At 49.3% G+C, this 20942-nt stretch overlaps 1 protein-coding gene across 11 annotated transcripts in view; it reads left to right on the top strand.

Moving 5' to 3' along the window:
* The first annotated feature begins 711 nt into the window (after positions 1-711).
* CDRT4 (CMT1A duplicated region transcript 4) overlaps positions 712-20942 on the top strand; it is a 45118-nt gene continuing 24887 nt past the window's right edge. For 5 of the 11 annotated variants that reach the window (XR_011492246.1, XM_070479140.1, XM_070479139.1 and 2 more), the window contains exon 1: positions 712-1023. Coding sequence is in view for 4 of the 11 variants with exons in the window: in XM_070479140.1 (XP_070335241.1) it covers positions 979-1023 (45 nt within the window). In the remaining 7 variants the exon portion in view is untranslated. Of the gene's footprint in view, positions 1024-1044; positions 1971-18035; positions 18138-18465; positions 18637-18946; positions 19167-20942 lie in introns of those variants that run through there. The other 6 variants (XM_070479138.1, XM_020892258.2, XM_070479137.1 and 3 more) reach the window with 5 other exon arrangements.

Below are 20942 nucleotides of genomic sequence, written 5' to 3'. Positions count from 1 at the left end.
GAGCTACGGGGAGCAGACACGTCTCATGCTGGGGAGGGCTCCTCAGATTTCCCCTCATCCGGCTTCCTCCGTTTCTGTCTTTAACCCACGCTCTGCTCCATCACCCCTTCTCTGCAATTCGATGCCAGAACCCGTGACAGACCACAACGTTACTTACTGAACACCTACTGCATGCAAAACACTGTCCTAGACGGGGTGAGACAGGTACATTAACTCATTAACTCTCTGCTCTCATTAACTCTAGTGTGCGGTGCTCGCTGGCTCAGTCGAGTCCCACTCTCTCGCAACCCCATGGACTGTAGCCCCCCAGGCTCCTATGTCCATGGACTTTTCCAGGCAAGAATACTGGGTGTGTTGCCCTTTCCTCCTTCAGGAGATCTTCCTGACCCGGGGGTTGACCCTCTGAGCCACCAGGGAAGCCAAATAGAACTAAAGGGGCTGCAAAATGAGGTAAAGATAGCTGTCCGGCACCCCCACTCCCGCCCCCCGCCGGACCCCACATTTTCAGTGCTCTTCACTGTTCATTTCTAGGGACTAGAGGCGTTTTATTAATAATTTCTGTGATCTTCTGCCTCGAGGACCTATCCTCAGATAAGCAGGCTTCTTCACCCAGGACGCGTGAACGGAGCCGGTTCCCGGAACCCCCGGCCCCACCCTAAGGTCCCGCTTGTCTCCGCGAGCTTCAGGCTGCGGCCGTTAGGTGGCGCCGGCAGCCCGGCGTGAGGCCGGGGGAGGCCAGAAGACCTGGCTGCGGAAGCTGCGCCCGGGACTCTTCCAGCAATCTGGACCGCATTGCCGACGCCCCAGCTCTGCCTCTCATCTCCTCGGGAGAGAGAGAGAGACACGGCCGGAGACGCTGGGGAGGGGAAGACGGCCGAGAAGATGCGGACCAGCCGGGCGTAGTGGAGGGAAGGGCGTGTCCCTGCCCTCGCTGGGCCGTCCAGCGGCGCCCCCCCGCGACCCGCACGTCCGCTCAGGATGGACGGGGGGCACGCACGGGTGCATGGCCGGAGGAAGGAAGCGGTGAGCCAGAGGGTTCCAAACAAAGGATGACAAGACAGGGTCCCAGAGCTCTGGGCCTGCCAGCCCCCCTCTTCCCGGCACGGCTGACCCTCCCAGGCCGGGACCCAGAGGGAAGGGTGGAGGCCGGCCACCTTCCTCCCCTGCCGGACGTACCCTCGCTTCTAAGGGTGACTAATGGGTACGGCTGAGGGGTCCAGTTCCAGAAACGACCCCTGTCCCTCAGTCACTCGTCCTCCCAGTTGCTTTCCCCCTTTATTGTTTTCTGGGCCCTGATGGTGACAAGTGGTTACTGCTCAGCAGCTAACAGGCTGTGTGATCCACTGGCCAGTGGTGATGGGTTGGGGGTGGGGGTCCCAGGAGGATGGACGTGGTGGCAGTGAGGTCTGGTTCTCTCTCCCACTCCCTGGGATCAGAGACGCCTTCCTGGCTAAGATGGACAGGAGCTCCATCTAAAACCCTGCCTGCTGAGGGGTTGCACTTGCTCTCAGGAGGCTGCGACCCCCTGAATCTGATCACTGCATCCTTTCTCACCTAAACCACCTGGTTTCCAGCTTAAGCCCCCTGCAGCTGGCTGCTCACTTAAGTGGACAGCCTCTAGGTTCCCTCCCTGCACCTGAAGGCTGTGTTTTGGCGAAGGCATGTGAAAGGGTGTTCAGAACTCTGAGCCGAGCCCCAGGCTGGGCCAACCTGAGACTCTTCTCTGTCCCCCTTCCCCAGAAGCTCCCCGAGGAAGTGGCGCGAGGCTTCGGATCAGAGGCCTATTGCACACAAATGTGATGTCCCCAGGTGACACGCTGAATGAAATAGGAACTACTGTTAATAGGTCACCAAAGTCAGCCCAAGACTGGGGAGGAAGGCTTTATGTCTGTGGAATTAAATAATCTCCAAGTGGTCAGAATGAACTCCAAGCAGAATAGAGGACAGAAGAAAAGGATCCAGTGATCACAGTGAGTGCCAAGTTAAAATGAGTCATTGGGGATGGATCAGTGCTGACCAGGGAGGGACACTGAGAAAACCCCCACAGAAATGCTTGAGCAGCCTCCGGCACCACCCTTCTGTGACTTGAAGATGCTCAAGTCCTGGTCATTGGAAAAGACCTTGATGCTGGGAAAGACAGGGAAGGAGGAGAAGGGGATGACAGAGGGTGAGATGGTTGGATGGCATCACAGACTCAGTGGACGTGAGTTTGGGCAAACTCCAGGAGACAGTGAAGGATGGGAAAGCCTGGTGTGCTGCAGTCCATGGGGTCGCAGACTGGGACACGAGTTAGTAACAGAACAGCAAAAACTCCTTTCAAAACCTCAGGAAAGTGCTTCCTCCCCGAGTGCCTTCATTTCTGCAGGATGCACAAGGAGGACCTTGTGCTTGGGCTCATTTTCTCACAAGATGTGCTGGAAAGGTGAGCTCTCAGTGGCCACAAGGTGACCATACTCATGGTTTTATGTCCGTTACTGAGTCGCGGTGGGAGGACGCTGGCCGGCTCACCCAGCAGAGGCTGCCCCTGCAGTGGAGCCTTGTGGCTCAGGACAGAATCGTCTTAGCAACAACACCACTCTGTTTGGAGGATGGATTTGCAAGAAAAGACAGAACCGAGAGTCTTTGAGCTCTTCCTGTACCCCCCTTTCACCTCCCCCCACCCCCTCCCTCTTCCCACCCATCATCTCCTGTCTCCTCTGCTCTCTCCATCTGCCCACATAGCTGACCCTCCTGTCTGCATATTAAGGGTTTAGACTACAGCTTCTCAATTATCTGCACTACAGACATTGGGGCAGATAGTTCATCGTGGGGACCATCTTTGCATCCTAGGATTTTAGCAGCATCCCTGGTTTCTACATGTAGATGACAGTAGCACTTCTTCTCCCCTCTCCAGCGATAACAACTCAAAATATTTCCAGATATTGCCAAATGTTCCCCTGGGGAGGGGGAGGTGTACAAAACTGACCCCCAGTTGAGAACCACCAGTTAAGACAAATCACAGATGGAAGTATCTGCTGTCACACTCAGCAGTAATTGCTCTTACACATAATCACTGACATTTTTGTGTCCAGTAGGATCATCCAATAAAGGAATTTATTGATAAAAGCATGCTTTTATTCCAAGCCCAACATCTGGCATTATCTTCTAGTCATCCCTGTCCCCTTCCTTCAGCATCTTTGAAGTAGTGCCAAAACTGATTTTTGCTACTCTAGTATCACTCAGAATGATGTCTGTGTGTTTTGGGTCTCTACCGTGAGTGAAATAAGTTTGTGGGTTTTTTGGGAAACATGATTTCACATTTTTTTCTACAAAAAATTAATTGATTTACCTGGAAGTGATTTAATAGAGTGTTTTTGACTGCCAATCTGCTGGAGATTGGCTGAATCATTGTCCCAATACATTCAATTATGAGATTAATTCCTATTCATGCATTTTTCTTTTTTTCTGGCAATCTGTTGGGAATTAGTGAATTTGCAGATTTACTGGTCACGGTGCTTATACACTCTCCTTCTGTATTCTCACTGAGGTCCTACTTATGATGCATGAGTATGATGTTATACTGAGATGCGGTCAATGTTCCTATTACATTATTCTGAGTATACTCTGTGCTCTGCTTTGAGTCCTGCACTATCCCACCATGAATTGCTTTTGGACCCTTGATCCATTTTGTACTTTGGGACTATTGCATGAGACAATTGTAAATCGCAATAGAAAGGAAACCTAAGCGTTATGAGAAATAACCTGCAAATAATGAGAAAATGTTGGTTGAGGTACACCACACCTTGCCAGGTGAGAGTTAGCCAGGACAGGTGACCTGGTACCGTGGTGTGACTTGTCCTCAGACTTCCCTGCAGTGATTTCGGTTGTAACATCGACTAGGAGCACACCTTTATGTTAGAGTCACCTGTCAAACGTGTGACATGCAGTGAAGGAGGTTTGCATCAGAGTTTTCCCAGAAGAGCAGCATCGGCATTCCCACCTTCAGGTTCCTGCCAGGTGCTTCCGGGGACAGGTGGATTTCAGCCCTATTTAGGGAAGACTGAGTGCGAATCAGCAGCATTCCTTCAGAGGCTGGTAGAGGGAGAAAGACTCCAGATGCCCAGGGGTCCTTCTCTGGGCAGGACAGCAGGACCTGTGGGTAGGAGCACCGCCCCCTGACTCCACCCCACCTCAGATCACACAAAACTCTTGGCGGAAAAGGGTGAGGCTGTTGTGTCTGCTCTGGATGTGTGGTGACAGGGGATCGGTTTCAGCAGAGGGTGAAGCCCAGGGCTGAAATGCAGTTGGACAGCTCCACAATGCCAGGCCCTGGGATTTTCCCGGCACAAATCCCTGCTTTTGACAAAGACCAGCATTCTGGGCTACAGGACAGCTCAGCAGTGGTGGCTGGCCCCAGCAGTGGCTCCACCGCCACCCAGGGTAGGCTCTGGACCCCGTGCCCTGCTCCTGGGGCCCTGGAGGCACCAGGCTGTCTTCCCCACAAGCAGCGCCCCCTGCTTTTGTGCCAGGACCAGACTTGGGTGGGGGATGTGAAAAAAATGAAGTTAGGTTCATTTAAGAACAATTATTTATTTGTTTGGCTGTTCTGGGTCTTAGCACATGGGATCTAGGTCCCTGACCAGGAATAGAACCTGGTTCCCCTGCATTGTGAGTGAGGAGTCTTAGACACTGCTGCTGCTGCTGCTGAGTCACTTCAGTCGTGTCCAACTCTGTGTGACCCCATAGACGGCAGCCCACCAGGCTCCCCCGTCCCTGGGATTCTCCAGGCAAGAACACTAGAGTGGGTTGCCATTTCCTTCTCCAATGCGTGAAAGTGAAAAGTGAAAGTGAAGTCGCTCAGTCGTGTCTGACTCTTAGTGACCCCATGGGCTGCAGCCTATCAGGCTCCTCCATCCGTGGGATTTTCCAGGCAAGAGTACTGAAGTGGGGTGCCATTGCCTTCTCCACTGACCACCAGTAAAGTCCCAAGAACAACTTCATACTCAGTTCAGTTCAGTTGCCTAGTCATGTCTGACTCTGCGACCCTATGGACTGCAGCACGCCAGGCTTCGCTGTCCATCACCAACTCCCAGAGCTTTCTCAAACTCATGTCCATTGAGTCAGTGATGCCATCGAACCATCTCATCCTCTGTCGTCCCTTCTCCTCCTGCCTTCCATCTTTCCCAGCATCAGGGTCTTTTCCAATGAGTCAGTTCTTTGCATCACGTGGCCAAAGTGTTGGAGTTTCAGCTTCAGTTTCATATTACCTCCATTAAAAAAAAAACTTACTGAAGGATCAGAAGGGCAGGTAGGAGGATGCTTCTGGAGGGAGAACTTGTCAGGAGAGCTGGGTGGCGTTATTACTATTGCTATTGTGGCTGTTATCCTGCCAGAGTTCATTGCCTGCTGATACTTGCCAGATGTGGCCTGTCGTGTCTTATTTACCCCCACAATCCTGCTGTCACCCTCACTGGACAACTGTGGAAATGGCCACCTGGCAGGTTGAATGTTGGCCCAGAGTCCTGAGCTGCTGAGCTGAGGTTCTGGGTAGTATTCCTGGCTTTGGGAACTTTCCTAAGACTGATGTCATGGTCTCCTACTTGGAAAATTCAGGGTGGGTTAGTTGACCTTCAGTGACTTTTTTTTGCTCTCACACACATTCCCTTATGTCCTAATTTCTGAAAGTCCGTTTTCTTGGGCCATATCCTAAGAAATGCATGAAGCAGACTCTACTTTCTGAGCTTCCTTCCTTCCCCAGTGTTCCCCAGGGCTTCCTCCATCCACGGAGGGGCAAGGAACCAGTGCCTTTGTCGAATTTAGTTACTCCTGCTTCCATCAGAGATCATGAAGGAGGGACTCCCCTGGTGGTCCAGTGGTAAAGCGTCTGTCTGCCTTGCAATGCAGGGGACTTGGATTCAATCCCTGGTTGGAGAGCTAAGATCCCACATGCCTTGGGGTAACTAGGCCTGCATGCCACAGCTACTGAGCCTGTGAGCACTACAACTAAGACCCCAGCCAAGTAAATAAAATAAAAAGAACCCATGAGGGAAAATAGCTTCAAATATTTCTTTTCCATTCAGTGATGGAATGGCAGCTACCAGCCAGCAGGTAGCGAATCGTTTGCCAGAGGCGTAAGGGTCTTAGTATCACCCCACTGCTAAAAATCCCCAGATTGTCCCATCCTGCCCCTCACTCCCAATTAGGTAAATGAGGAAATAAGGTTTTGCAGATTCAGTTCTCTGCTTCCTCATCGGGAAATCCCATACAGAGATGAATACACTGAAACCGCTCCCCACTTTTGGAATGTTCAGATTCCTGACAAGGAGCACTCCAGGGGGCCTGGAACATTCCAGAGGAAACAAACGAAAGATGAGCAGAGGGAAAAAGACCTCCGAGCCCCAGGTTCACAGTGCCAGGGTGAGGGTAGCTGGAAACTTCTCAGGGGTGGTGGCTGCCCAGGTCGAGGGATACCAACAGGAAATGCTGCCTTCCAGGGCCCCCAGGCTGGGAGGAAGCCCAGGCTACACAAGCTTGGCGGTACCCCTGCTTCCAGAGACACTCTGCCCAAGGTGACTCAGGCTTCCTGAGAAGCCGCTTATCGCTGCCAGCAAGGACATCTGTGCCTTCCTTGCCCACGACATCACCAAGTGGCGTCACCTCCTCCCCCAGCCAGGTCAACATCAGGGAAAGGAGGCAAAGCTGGGTTATGCCAGGAGCGCCCCCATAACGAGGCTTGGTGACTGTCTCCCCAGGATTTCTGTTTCTGCTTCCCTGTCTTCCTCCCTCTGCTCGGAGGCTGCTGGAAGTCCGGGAAGGGCTGACTCACTTGCCCATGAGCTCCTGGCTGCAGGAGGGACAGAGCCATCACTATAGCAACTATTAGCTTCCAGACTCAATCAGGACAGGAGGCCTGGATGGAGAAAGGGTGCTGAAGGGATGAGAGGACCACATATGTTGAAAATTAGTCTCCTGGATTGGTTCTCTGGACATGGTTTGCCAGAGGAAGGCAGTATAGGGTGGGTGCAAGTCATAGTCAGCAGAGCTGACCACCTGTGTCCCACCAGCTAGAGGATGACTGCACCCCTCCTCAAAGTCCATCCTGGAAGGGGCTAGAGAGAGGGGGGAGAAAATCCCGTCTGAGTTTTCTTATTGGTGGTAATGGAGACCACGGAGCATGAGACAGTTCTGTACCGTCATCAGGGTTCCCACAGCATCCTCCTGAGAGACCATGAGATGGTCTGGATGGCAGGAGCCCTGCTTGCCTCGCCTGGGGTGGTGCCTCTAAGGCTTGTTCCTTGGAACTCATCCTTGGAGGCCAGCCAGCACCTCCCCTCCCCCCACCGAAGGGGCACGTGGTGGCAAGTTCCACCACACATGGAAGTGAATGGAAGCCTCTTGGCAAAACAAATGAAAGGAGACACGACCTGTTTAACTGTTTATAAGCAAAGGAGCCTCCCTTTATCGTTTCAGAAAACATTTACTTTTTTAAAAAAGAATTCTTGGTTGTTTTATTTTATTCAAACTTTGTATAACTGTGGTCTTTGTTCAGTCACTAGGTTGTGTTTGACTGTTTGTGACCCCATGGATTGCAGCACTCCAGGCTTCCCTGTCCTTCACTATCTCCTGGAGTTTGCTCAAACACATGTCCACTGAGTCGATGATGCAATCCAACCATCTCATCCTCTGTCACTCCTCCTGCCTTCAATCTTTCCCAGCATCAGGGTCTTTTCCAATGAGTCGGTTCTTCACATCAGGTGGCCACAGTTTTGGAGCTTCAGCAACAGGTTGATTTCCTTTAGGATGGACTGGTTTGATCTCCTTGCAGTCCAAGGGACTCTCAAGAGTCTTCTCCAACACCACCATTCAAAGGCATCAATTCTTCCATGTTCAGACTTACTTAGTTTCTTTTTTTTTAAAAATCATTTAGCTGGATTGAATCTTATTTGCAGCACTTGGGATCTTCGTTATGTCGTGTGGGATCTTGCATTGAGGCTCACAGACTCTCTGGTTGTGGTGCACAGGCTTAGTTGCTTCGAGGCATGTGGGATCTTAGTTCCCCGACTAGGGATTAAACCCACATCCCCTGTATTGCAAGGTGGATTCTTAACCACTGGACCACCAGGGAAGTCTCAGAAAACATCTACTTTTATCTCGGGGAACTAAAGCCATGCAGGCACATCCCAGCCTCAAGTGGGGGAGGGGAGGGGGAGCTGGCCTTTTAGAAAAACCAGGATCTCCTGAGGAGCTGGAGGTTTCATCCTAGGAACCGTGGAAGGCAGTGGCAGGATTCTTTTCTCCTTCATATAACATTTCTCCTGACTGCATACGTAATGCATATTCATTGTAAAAAACTTCGAGAGCTTCTTCAAGTTCTGCCTGCTTCCATCTTGACCCCCTGCAGTCTTTCCCTTTTAGCATCCATCACTGCGTCAAAACACAGATCTGAGCATATGAGTCCCTCTTTGACGCCCTCCTGTCGCTCTTAGGAGGGAGACAAAGCTTATTCATGTGGCTTCTCCAATGTCTGCTCTTCCCTGCTTTTCCACACCCTTTTCCACACCCTCATGTGTATCTCAGGCAGACTGAGGGCCCTTCGTTTTCACTACTAACTTTGGACATTTTTTTCTTTTTCCTGGAATGACTGCTTCTTTTTTCTTATCATCATGGATCTTCCACTCCATCCTTTGCTTTTCAGCTGAGTTATTACTTCTTTAGAGCCATCTTCTCCGACACCTTTGATTGGGTCACATCTCCACATTTATGCCCCATGCAACTTGAGATTGTATGTTTCCTTGTGATGGGTTGGTGTGAGTCTATAGGCTGTGCAAACTGTAAGTCAGGGTAGGTTGTAAGCTCTGTGGGAGTTGACTGGGTCTGTTTTTGCTCATCATGCTGGAACACAGTGCTCAGAAAAAGCTGTTGATGAGCAAATACATAAATGGGTAAAATGTCACAGTTGGTTTGAAAGGTGGTGGATTCCACTAAAGCTGTCGCCAGTGGCGCCATTTGCCCTTGGCTTAAAGCAAACAAAGAGACTGTGTCCTTCTCTCGGGGAGCAGGACCTGCTTCAATGGTTCAGCATTTCAGCAGGAGCTGCGTGTGGTGGGGCTGTTATTTTAGAGTTCTGCTTTTTCTGAAAGCTCACTGACCCAGCTGCCAGTTCTCACTCCCTCCGTGATCTCATTAGGGAGGGAGTGTTTGGATTTAAACACGTTTGGCTGTTGAAGAACCCCGATTGCAAAACAGGGTGACTTCATGCTCTTCTTTTTTCCCCGTAGAAGCACAGTTCTCTTCACGCTGGGGAGGCCTGGCAAGGGTTCCCCGAAAGAACAGAAAAATAGTGTTTCAGAGGCATCCTGTTTTCACTCTGTAAAAGGACCATTGTAACACGGCTTTTCATTGTGTGTGTGTGTGTTCATGTCCATCATGTTTCCATGTGTCTGTCACAGAATGTCACAGCACCAGGTATTGGGTTCTCCAGTTTGGGTGAAGTTAAGCATTTTCATCCCTGACCTGCCCATTTGTGGACAGAAGTCCCCTCCCACTTAGCGTGTGGGAACCCTATAACCCCGTCTCCGTGGGCCTTCAGATATAGCCAGCATTCACTTGGCAGAGTCACTTGTCCTCATTTTCCTTCATTTATTCATTCAGCAAACACTCAGAGCCCACAGGATGGATGACTGGCTCAGAATTTGCCACAGTGATTTCCTTGGCCTTTGATGACTTAGTCTCCCTCTTACGAGAGTGTAAGCTCCAGGAGGGCCAGGATCTTTGTCCACTTTGCTCACTGACATACCTTAAGGACCTAGAATAACACCTTGCACTCAAGAAAGACTTGTTGACTGAATGGATGCATGTTACTATGTGCTCCAGGGACCTCTCTGGTGTCCAGTGGTTAAGAATCCACCTTGTGATGCAGGGGCCCTGTGTTCAATCCCATGTTGTAGAACTAAGATCCCACATGCTGCAGGGCAACTAAGCCCACACGCCAAACCTAGAGGGAAGCCAGCACACTGCAATGAAGAACCCAAGTGCTGCAACCCAAGACCTGATGTAGCCAAAAATAAATTAAAAAAATATGCTCTAGATACCTTCCTATTTTTTACCTGTCTAGCACTCAGCATCTATGCCCCCCACCCACTGCCATTTGGGATGAGAACCCTAGTTTTCCATGAGGAAAAATCCTCTCACTTTCAGACTTTAGGGTGTGGAAAGAGACTAATCTTTTTGTTGTTGTTGGCTGAACCACATGTCATGTGGGATCTTAGTTCCCTAACCAGGGATTGAACCTATGCCTCTTGTGGGTTCTTAAGCTCAGGTACTTACTAACTGGGCCACAAGAAAAGTCCCAAGGGAGAAGGCTAATTTTACCCCAAAGACTCAAGCTGCTAAGACTGGATCCCAGGTCTACTGTTCGATTTCCTGGGAGGAGAATCTCTCCCCCCAGAGGACGTGAAATGGGAAGGCTATCACTGTTGGGGCCACCCCATAGTGATCACTTGCCTGGGAGTGGAGCCCAGACTGAGGATGGCAGAGCTTAGAGAAACTGAGAATCACTGAGTTCTGATGACATTGCTTTTTCTGCTTCCGCTAGTGTCCATCTGTATTACTTTTCTAGAGTTGTCACAGCAAAGTACGTCAAACTGGTTGGCTTAGAAATCCAGGCATTTTGGATTCGGGCCCACCCTAATGACCTAATTCTAGCTTGATTACCTCTGTAAAGACTGTATTTGCAAATGATGTCACATACACTGGTACTAGGGCTTAGAACTTCAACATTTTCTGGGGGAAGGCAGGGAGGGACACGATTCAGCCCTTAGCTCATCTCTTGCAGCTGAGAGCTTTACACACTTAATGTTTCATGAAGCAAATCAAGTTCCATGAGGCAAATCAGTAATATCAAGTTTGTCTTCCTATGAAAAACTACCACCTTCTGGCGTTGGTCCATCTCACTGAAGTTTGCAATAAAGTAGCCAATGATCAGCATTTATTTCCTGAATATCTTCTGCATGGACTTTGATGTGGGCACAAGGTCCATTGGAGGTCAGAAGAGCCACAGGCCACTTCCAGGTTCCTGGACTTATAAAAAGCAGAAATGAGAAAGCAAGTTTCTAGATTCTTTGTGAGAGTTTTCATGTTTATGTGAAAAAAGTAAAGATTTTATGCTCTGCATGGTATGTCATCGGGGGAATTGCGAATTAAAACACACAGTTATTAGAATGGCCGAAATCCAGAACACAGACAACAGCAGGGGCTGGAGAAGATGTGGAGCCAAGGGAACTCTCGTTGGTTGCTGGTAGGGATGCAAAGTGGTGCAGCCTCTTTGGAAGACATTTGGTAGTTTCTTACAGAATGGAATACTTTTGCTGTGTCGTTGTTGTTCAGTTGCTAAATTGTGTCCAATTCTTTGTGACCCCATGGACTACAGCACACCAGGCTTCCCTGTCCATCACCAACTCCCAGAGTTTGCTCAGACTCATGTCCGTTGAGTCAGTGACACCATCCAACCATCTTATCCTCCAGCAATTGTGCTCCTTGGTATTTATCCCAATGAACTTAGATCTTCATTCACATAAAAAGCTGCACACAGTCATTTACAGCACCTTTATTCATAATTGCCAAAACCTGAAAGCAACCAAGATGTCCTTCAGTAGATGGATGGGAACACTGTGGTCCATCCAGACAATGGAATACTATTCAGTGCTAACAAGAAATGATCTATAAAGTTGTGAAAGGATACAGAGGAATGTTAAGTGCCTATAACTAAGTGAAAGAAGCCAACATGAAAAGGCTTTATACTGTATGATTGCAACTGTAGGACACTCTGGAAAAGGAAAAATTATGGATACAATGAAAAGATCAGAGGTTTCCAAGGGCTTGGGAGTAAGGTGAATATATAGAGGATTTTTAGGTCAGTGAAAATATTCTGTATTATACTATAATGATGGACACAGGTCCTCTATACATTTGTCCAAACCCATGGAATGTGCAGTGTCAAGAATGAACCTTAAGGTCAACTATGGACTTTGGGGATTCTGATGTCTCAGTGTGGATTCATCCTGGGTGAAGCATGTCTCACTCTGGAGGGTGATGCTGATTATAGGGAAGCTATGCATATGTGGGGGCTGGGATGTATGGGAACTTTGTACCGCCAGTGTGTTGAAACAGGAAATCATCCTAGAAAATAAAGTCCTTATACAGAGTGCCTCCCAGGTGGCGCTAGTGATAAAGAACCTGCCAGTGCAGGAGACAAGAGATGAGGGTTTGATTCCTGGGTGGGGAAGATACCCTGGGGGAGGGCATGGCAACTCACTCCAGTATTCTTGCCTGGAGAATTCCATGGACAGAAGAGCCTGGTGGGCTACAGTCCACAGGGTCACAAAGAGGTGAATATGATTGAAGTGACAAACACAAACACGCACATACATACAGGGTGAAGTCGGTCAGAAAGAGAAAAACAAATATTGTGCCTTAATGCATATATGTGGAATCTAGAAAAATGGTATAGATGATCATATTTGCAAAACAGAAATAAAGACACATAGGAACCAACATATGAATACCAAGGGGGAAAGAGGGGGTGGGATAAATTGGGAGATTGGGATTGACGCATATACACTACTGTGTATAAAATAGTGAGAACCTACTATATAGCACAGGGAACGCTACCCAATGGTCTCTGGTGACCTAAACTGAATGAAATCCAAAAAAAGAGGGGATATATGTATATGTATATGTATAGCCGATTCACTTTGCTTTGTAGCTTTAAGCAATAAAAAGCAATGTTTTTTAGTTTTAAGCAACTCCAATGAAATAAAAATGAAAAAATATATTTAAAAAAGACCCACCTCCCAGAGTAATGGAAATAAAAGCAAAAATAAATAAGACCTAGTTAAACTTAAAACCTTTTGCACAATGAAGGAAACTATAAGCAAGGTGAAGAGACAGGCTTCAGAATGGGAGAAAATAATAGCAAACAAAGCAACTGACAAAGAATTAATCTCAAAAATATACAAGCAGCTCATGCAGCTCATGGAACAGGAAATGGCAACCCACTCTAGTGTCCTTGCCTGGAGAATCCCAGGGACAGAGGAGCCTGGTGGGCTGCCATCTATGGGGTCGCACAGAGTCAGACACGACTGAAGTGACTTAGCAGTAGCATGCAGCTCAATACCAGAAAAATAAACAACCCAAGCAAAAAATGGGCCAAAGAACTGAACAGACATTTCTTCAAAGAAGACATACAGATGGTTAACAAACAAAAGAAAAGATGCTCAACATCACTCATTATCAGAGAGATGCAAATCAAAACCACAATGAGGTACCATCTCATGCTGGTCAGAATGGCTGTCTTCAAAAAATCTACAAACGATAAATGCTGGAGAGAGTGTGAATAAAAGGGAACCCTCTTATGCTGTTGGTGGGAATGCAAACTACTACAGCCACTATGGAGAACAGTGTGGAGACGCCTTAAAAAACTGGAAATAGAACTGCCATACGACCCAGCAATCCCACTGCTGGGCATATATACTGAGGAAACCAGAATTGAAAGAGACACGTGTACCCCAATGTTCATCACAGCACTGTTTACAATATCTAGGACATGGAAGCAACCTAGATGTCCATTGAAAGACAAATGGATAAGAAAGCTGTGGTACATATACACAGTGGTATATTACTCAGCTGTTGAAAAAAATGCATCTGAGTCAGTTCTAATGAGGTGGATGAAACTGGAGCCTATTATACAGAGTAAAATAAGTCAGAAAGAAAAACACCAACACAGTATATTAATGCATATATATGGAATTTAGAAAGATGGTAACAACGACCCTATATGCAAGACAGCAAAAGAGACAAGGTTGTAAAGAACAGACTTTGGGACTCTGTGGGAGAAGGCGAGGGTGGGATGATTTAAGAGAGCAGCATTGAAACATGTATATTACCATATGTGAGATGGATGGCCAGTCCAAATTTGATGCATGAAACAGGGCACTCAAAGCCAGTGCACTGGGACGACACAGAGGAATGGGATGCGGTGGGGTGAGAGGGGGTTCAGGACAGGGGAACACATGTACACCCCTGGCTGATTCATGTCAATGTATGGCAAAAGCCACCACAGTATTGTAAAGTCATTCAGTTCAGTTCTGTTGCTCAGTCATGTCTGACTCTTTGCGACACCATGAACCGCAGCACGCCAGGCTTCCCTGTCCATCACCATCTCCCAGAGTCCACCCAAACCCATGTCCATTGAGTCAGTGATGCCATCCAACCATCTCATCCTCTGTCGTCCCCTTCTCCTCCTGCCCTCAGTCTTTCCCAGCATCAGGGTCTTTTCCAATGAGTCAGCTCTTCGCATCAGGTGGCCAAAGTATTGGAGTTTTAGCTTCAACATCAGTCCTTCCAATGAACACCTAGGACTGATCTCCTTTAGGATGGACTGGTTGGATCTCCTTGCAGTCCAAGGGACTCTCAAGAGTCTTCTCCAACACCACAGTTCAAAATCATCAATTCTTTGGTGCTCAGCTTTCTTTATATCCAACTCTCACATCAATCCATGACCACTGGAAAAGTAATTAGCCTCCAAATAAAATAAATACATTAATTTTAAACAAAGGTAATGCTTTTCAATATACTTAAAGCCCAGTGCAATACAATTGCAGTATGTTACTTATAGGATTTCCAAAAAATGAGCTCAGTCACTTAGTCATGTCCGACTCTTTGTGACCCTGTGAATGTAGCCTGCCAGGCTTCTCTGTCCATGGGATTTCCAGGAAAGAATACTGGAGTGGGTTGTCATTTCCTTCTTCAGGGCTCTAAGAAATAGTAGTTCAGTAATGGACAGCAGGAGGTGCGCCAGGTACATTGCCAGTCCTTTATGGCTCAGATGCAGCCGCAACTAAAACACAGCTGCTACCCTCAAGGAGCCATTGACCATTTCTACCTTATAGCAAAGTGAGTCAGCCATATGTACACATATGCCCCTTCTTTTTTGGATTTCTTCCCCATTTAGGTCACCACAGAGCATTGAGAAGAGTTTCCTGTGCAACATTATGAAGCAACTATACTCCAATAAAAGTTAATTTAAAAGATAAAGGCAAAATTAACATCTCTGATAAATATTATTGTGTAGTACACACTTTGACGATATTTACAATATTGCTTTCATGCCTTTATATTTTTTTATTTTTGTTTATGTGTAATTTATTTTTATTTACATACTTCTGTAACTATTAGGAGGGAATTGCTCAGATCTAATATACCAATGAATATGTGTGTGTGTTAGTCGCTCAACTGTGTCTGACTCTTTGCGACCCCATGGATTGTAGCTCTCCAGGCTCCTCTGTCCATGGAATTCTCCAGGCAAGAATACTGAAATGGGTTGCTATTTCCTTCTCTAAGACCAATGAATACATAATGGCCAAAAAAGAAAGAGGAAGAAGCCTTTGACCTACTGGGGGTAAACATGCATGTGAAGAAGTGATGCTGTTACCATGAGACATGTATGCATGGCACATTGGGAACCTCCAAGGGGGAGTTAGGGGCTCTGCCTGTTGGGATGAGAGGCCTCATAGAGGTGAAGTGAGCCTCAAAGAATGAGTGGTTTTGCACGTAGAGAAGAGGGCTTTTTGGGTGGAGGGCCCAGCATGAACACACCTGATGGAGCTGGGAATAGGGAGCATTCTGGAGCCTCACTGGCTCAGCTCAAAGGGAAGCAAGCCCCACCCCCAAATTTCCACTTGGTTTCTACAGGGCAAGATTTTGCTTTCATGCCCCCAACCCACTATGAGGCTTTTGAGTCTCTCCTTCTGCTCGACTGTGGGGGGCTGTTGGATGGTGGGTGTCTGTAGTTGATGGGCCACTCAGGGTCAACAGCTGAGATCAGGTTAGCCACAGTCCCTTGCTCTCAGGGCTGCAGGACTCTCACTGTGGACTCGGCTCCCTCCACATCTCTCCTCCCGTCCCCTCCACCTGCGCCCTCTATAGCTCCAGAGTTTCAACTGGGAGCAGCGGGAGCTTCTATCAGTAGTCACCAAAAGACTCTGCCCACAAAGTGGGAGACCGGGGTTTGATCCCTGGGTTAGGAAGATCTCCTGGTGAAGGGAATGGCTACCCCCTCCAATATTCTTGCCTGGAGAATTTCATGAACAGAAGCTACAGTCCATGGGGTCGCAAAGAGTCGGATACGACTGAGTGACTATATACAATAAGAGGTCTAATTAGGTATGTGGATCTCGTGAAATAAATTATGTAGTGTTTCAAAGAGAAAAGAAGTTCCTGTGGGCTTGCCTGGGTCTGGAGCACTGCATGCAGCACTTTGTCTTGAGTTGAGTGAGGGCTGACTGGGTAAAATCCGTCTTGTGCTCTGACCTGATAACACGATTCCGAGCTGGAGGCTCTGAGGCACAGAGTGGCAGTCTACCCGGACCATGTCGGGTGCCGGGACTGGTCTGAAAGCACAGTGTGTTTGTGGCTTGGTGTCTAATGCACTCTCTGCTGTTTGCTATCTTCTTAATAACTTAGCGACTCTCATGATTTGTTGATGGGCCTTCCATTTTCTTACACTGATGATATTGAAAGGTAGGACATGAGGAAGAACATAACTAGGAAACATGTCTATCATCTACCTATCTAGGTGTCTGTCTAGGTGGCTTGCTAGCTAATCTATCATTGCCTGTTTTTTTTATTAACTGTAACTTTCACCTATTCTCCTTCTTATCTCATCTTTGGCATATACTTGGAAAGATAACTCAGAAGGTGGTTTTCTTCTTTTTTTTAAATAGCTTTATTGAGATACAATTCATATGCTATAGAATTCATCAATCTAAATTGTACAATTCAATGGTTTTTTTTTTTTTTTTTTGTATAATTAGCAGAGTTGTGAAACCATCTCCACAGTCAATTTTTGGGGGGCATTTTCATCACCCTAACAAGAAACCCCATAGTTTTTAGCTGTCATGTCCCCAACTTCTCCATCCTGCCCAGCCCCTGCCCAGGGCAACCCCACTTTACTTTCTGTCTTTATGGATTTATCTATTCTGGATGTTTCATATAAATGGAATCACCATATGCTGTCTTTTATGACTATCACATAGCCTTTATCCATGTATGTTCTGGAGTTGATTCTTCTTATAGACTGTGTGTCCATGGACAACTCACTTACCATCTCTGTGCCTCACTGTGTTCACTTGTAAAATGGGGATCGAAGTAGTGAAACCTGCCTGTTAGCACGTGGAAAAGATTTTGGATGGTGGATCGGGGAGGGCCTGGTGAGTTGAGGACAGTCCCTGGCATGGGGGTCATGTACCCGGAGCCAGCGCTTGACCCCTGGTCGTCCTAACTCGTGCACCCAGTGAAGGGAGGGTGGGGCTGAGCACGTGCTGGAGGGCGGTCATGGGGGAGCCAGGGATGAGGCTGCCCACCCCCATGGGGACACTGGAAGCCTTGGGGCACAGGGAAGCCCATGGCTCGCCCTGCAGTTCCCTTAGGGGTCCCTCTTGAGATGACGGCAGTGGGTGGGTGAGTGCAGAAGCACAGCGTGCTGACTCTCGGGGAATTTTCTACCCACAGAGGAGGGAAAAATGCACCTCTCTGGAGGGGGCAATCAGAGGCCAGGCAAGCCCAGTGGGAGGAAGAGAACTGGGCTGCAGGTTTTCTCCGTGGGGCTTGCAGCCTCGCTATGAACAACACAGACATGGTGTGACTAACATCATGGCCCGCTGTGTGCTGGCAGGTGGCGGGGCTGAGGTCACTCCCAAAAGGCTTCTTAGCTGGTTGGTCCAAGGACCTGGTCCCTGTCATCTGCAGCGCTAGGCCTGTGAGGGGCTCCAAGAGCCACCTTAAGCTGCAGAAGTCTTTATAGGCTGGTTTTTTGGAGGTTCTTGTGAATCCGTTCTCACCTGCCCACCCTCCACTCTGTAAACCAGCCGCCACCCCAGGCCTTTGCACACAAGTGTCCACAGTCTCCCCAGACTCCCCAGGAGAAGGCAGAATGTTCTCAGAACCCCCAAATGTCACACAAGTGTCCATAGTCTCTCTAGAACCCCCAGGAGAGGGTGAAATGTTCTCAGAGCCCCCAAATGTCACACAGTCTCATCTCTCTACACCCGCCAGGAGAGGGCAGATTCTCAGAGCCCCCAAATGTCCGGAAATATGGACAGGTGAATTCCAGATCTACTAAATCAGAAACTCTGGGGTGGGGTCTGGCAATCTGGGTCTCAATAGACCTTCCAGGTGACCACTGAATAGGGGTTTGTATTTGCCTCTCTGGGGCAGAGAACCCCCCTGCTACCTGGGCTAAGGCCCAGTACCCAGTGGGCATTTACGGCCGGGCCAGGGGTCGGGGGATCCACACTGGGGTTTGAGGACAGCACCCTGCAGCAGGCTGAGCTCCAGGGGGACGGAGGGGAGAGGGCAGGAGCCTCTTATGCTTAGGGTGGGGACCATATCACCTGCTGACATCACAATGCCCATTTACTCTGGCTGCAGGCTCCTGGACCACCTGGAGCAGTGGAGAGAGGATGGCTGGCGGCCACGAATAGAGGACCAACGGGGAAGTAAGGTCAAGGACACGGGGACGTTTGGGGGTGAAAATAAGCCCCGGGAGGGAGAATCACCAGGCTCCTGAAGGTAGCATGGAGAACCACAGAAACCTCTCAGGTAACTCGGGGTTAGGGTCCTATCTCGCCTTGGAGCACCAGGTATTCCAGAGAGAACAGTCAGGGATGAATGTGGAGCAAGGCCAGCCTGTCACAGCAGCAGGAGCCCTTTTGCTGGACGTTGGAGCCTCGGTCTTCCTCCTTCCCTGCCGTCTGCCCCTGGACTCTAACTCTAATGAGGTCTGGATTAATTTTGCAGGGACTTAGGCCTGTCTTTTAAAATGGTCAGGTGACTCCACAAGGCAGCCAGGGCAACAAGTCTTCTGCAAAGAAACCAAAACAAACATGAAATACACCCGTTTCCTCCCTAGGAGTGGGGGACGGGGCTCCTATCGCGTTCCCTCCCCACCCCCCAGGAGCTCAGCACCCAGGACATGCTACGCCGGGACTGGGGGAGGCCTTGACGGTTAAGGACCTATAAGAACCCGGAGGGGAGAAGGTTGTGACAGCCACACAGACAGCCGGTTTTAGAAAACGTGATGAATATTCCAGTTGCTTATTTAAGAATAATAAAGAACAGGAGGAAAAAGGGTGAGTACGTAAACATAGCAGTCCGTAAGCGTTCTGATCAGCGTGGACACAGTGTGGAAGGGCGAGGGGAAGAGGGAGGGGGGGCTGGGCTCGAACCCAGACCCCCAGAGGCCACCGTCTGTGCCAGCAGCTGTGGTTTTGCATGTGCTCGACGTGTGAGGAGCTGCTGTGGGAGAAGCAGGAGGGGAGGGGCAAGGATGGGGGCCAGAGTCCTGGGTTCAGTTCAGACTGCCCCGTGTCCAGGAGAGGGTCACTGGCCAGCCTGGGGTCAGGGAGCTGGTCCTGTCCGCTTCACCCGCTGCGTCCCAAGGTCGCAGTCTTCCTTCAGGCCTCCGACCAGCACTTCCCTCCTTCCTTTTTGGTTGAGTTAGTTCAGGGGTGTCTTCTGAGTGCTCACAGCTGGGACCTGTGCAGGGTACAAGGATGCTTCCTCCCCAGTAATGGATGGTCAGGCCCACACGGCCCGGGTTGGAATGCAGGGCAGCCATTCCGGCGTCTTCTCTTTGCCCTCCTGGTGCTGCCATGAGGGATCTGGAGCCTTGGGATCCCTCCTCCTCCCCTAGTCAGAGCGGGGGCCCTTGGTTGCTGTATCGGAATGGGTTAGTGTGTGTGTCTTTGTGTCTGTGTGGGCATGTGTGTATATGTGCTTGTGTGTGTGTTGGGGGCTTCCCAGGTGGCTCAGTGGTAAAGAATCCACCTGCCAATACCGGAGACTCAGGAGATGTGAGTTTGATCTCTGGGTTGGGAAAATTGATCTCTGGAAGAGGAAATGGCAACCCGCTCCAGTATTCTTGCCTGGAGAATTCCATGGACAGAGGAGCCTGGTGGACTATATATATAGCCCATGGGGTCACAAGATTCGGTCATGACTGAGCAGGCACATGTGCATGTGTATATGTATTTGTGTCTGTGTGTGCATTTCTGTTGCCTCTATGTACTTGTGTGTGTCTGTGTATGTCTGTGTGTGCATGTCTGTATATCTGTGTGTGTGCCTGTGTGTACATGTTCATGTTCATTTGTGTATATCTGTGTTCCTATGTGTGTTTGTGTCTGTGCTTGTGTTTCTGTGTGCATCTGTGTATACGTGTGTGTGTGCACACACGGGCCCAACCCCCGCACTTTCGAGCCCCTCCGTGGCCGTGCTCCCTGTCCTTCCCTGTCAGGCTGTCAGTGGGGAGATGGGGCTTGGTGGATGGGCGCCAGGCAGCTGGGCCTGGGGGAGTGAGGAAGGAGTAGCAGCTGGTACAGGCCACTCCCTGGGGAGTTTTGGCAGAAAAAGGAGGAAAATAGAAGTCAGGGAAGCCTGGGGTCAAGGGAAGAATTTTCTAGAGGAGGGGAGACTTGGGAATGTTTGAAGCAGAGAGGGAGGGACATTTGGAAAATGCTGGTGATGGGGGCGAGGAGTGAGGCCAATGGGTGGGGCGGGCGGAGGGGGCCGAGCGTGGACAGTGGACATCAGCACTGCTGCGGTCTGTCCCGGGCCAGTCGCCATGCACCCAGATTGCTCACACCCCCAGCATCCATGCTGTCACTGTCCCCAGAGAGCGCTGACCAGCAAAGGGCGCAGAGAGAAGATGCCAAACACCGTGCCCAGGCCGGGAGCTGGTCTCTGCCTTTAACAGGCTCAGCATCTCCCGGGACAAAGACGTATCAGCCTCCCGCGCCTGGGGGCTTGCCTGGCCCCTGGGTCTTCACTCCTCTACCACCCTTACCCTCACCCCCGCCCCACCCGCACCCCCATCCTCTCTTCACTAGAGAAAAATGAAGTTGGTAATT

The sequence above is a fragment of the Odocoileus virginianus genome, chromosome 17, assembly GCF_023699985.2.
Source record: "Odocoileus virginianus isolate 20LAN1187 ecotype Illinois chromosome 17, Ovbor_1.2, whole genome shotgun sequence".
Taxonomy (NCBI): Eukaryota; Metazoa; Chordata; class Mammalia; order Artiodactyla; family Cervidae; genus Odocoileus; species Odocoileus virginianus.
The sequence above is the reverse complement of the archived record's forward strand: the minus strand, read 5'-3'. Positions and strand labels throughout refer to the sequence as shown.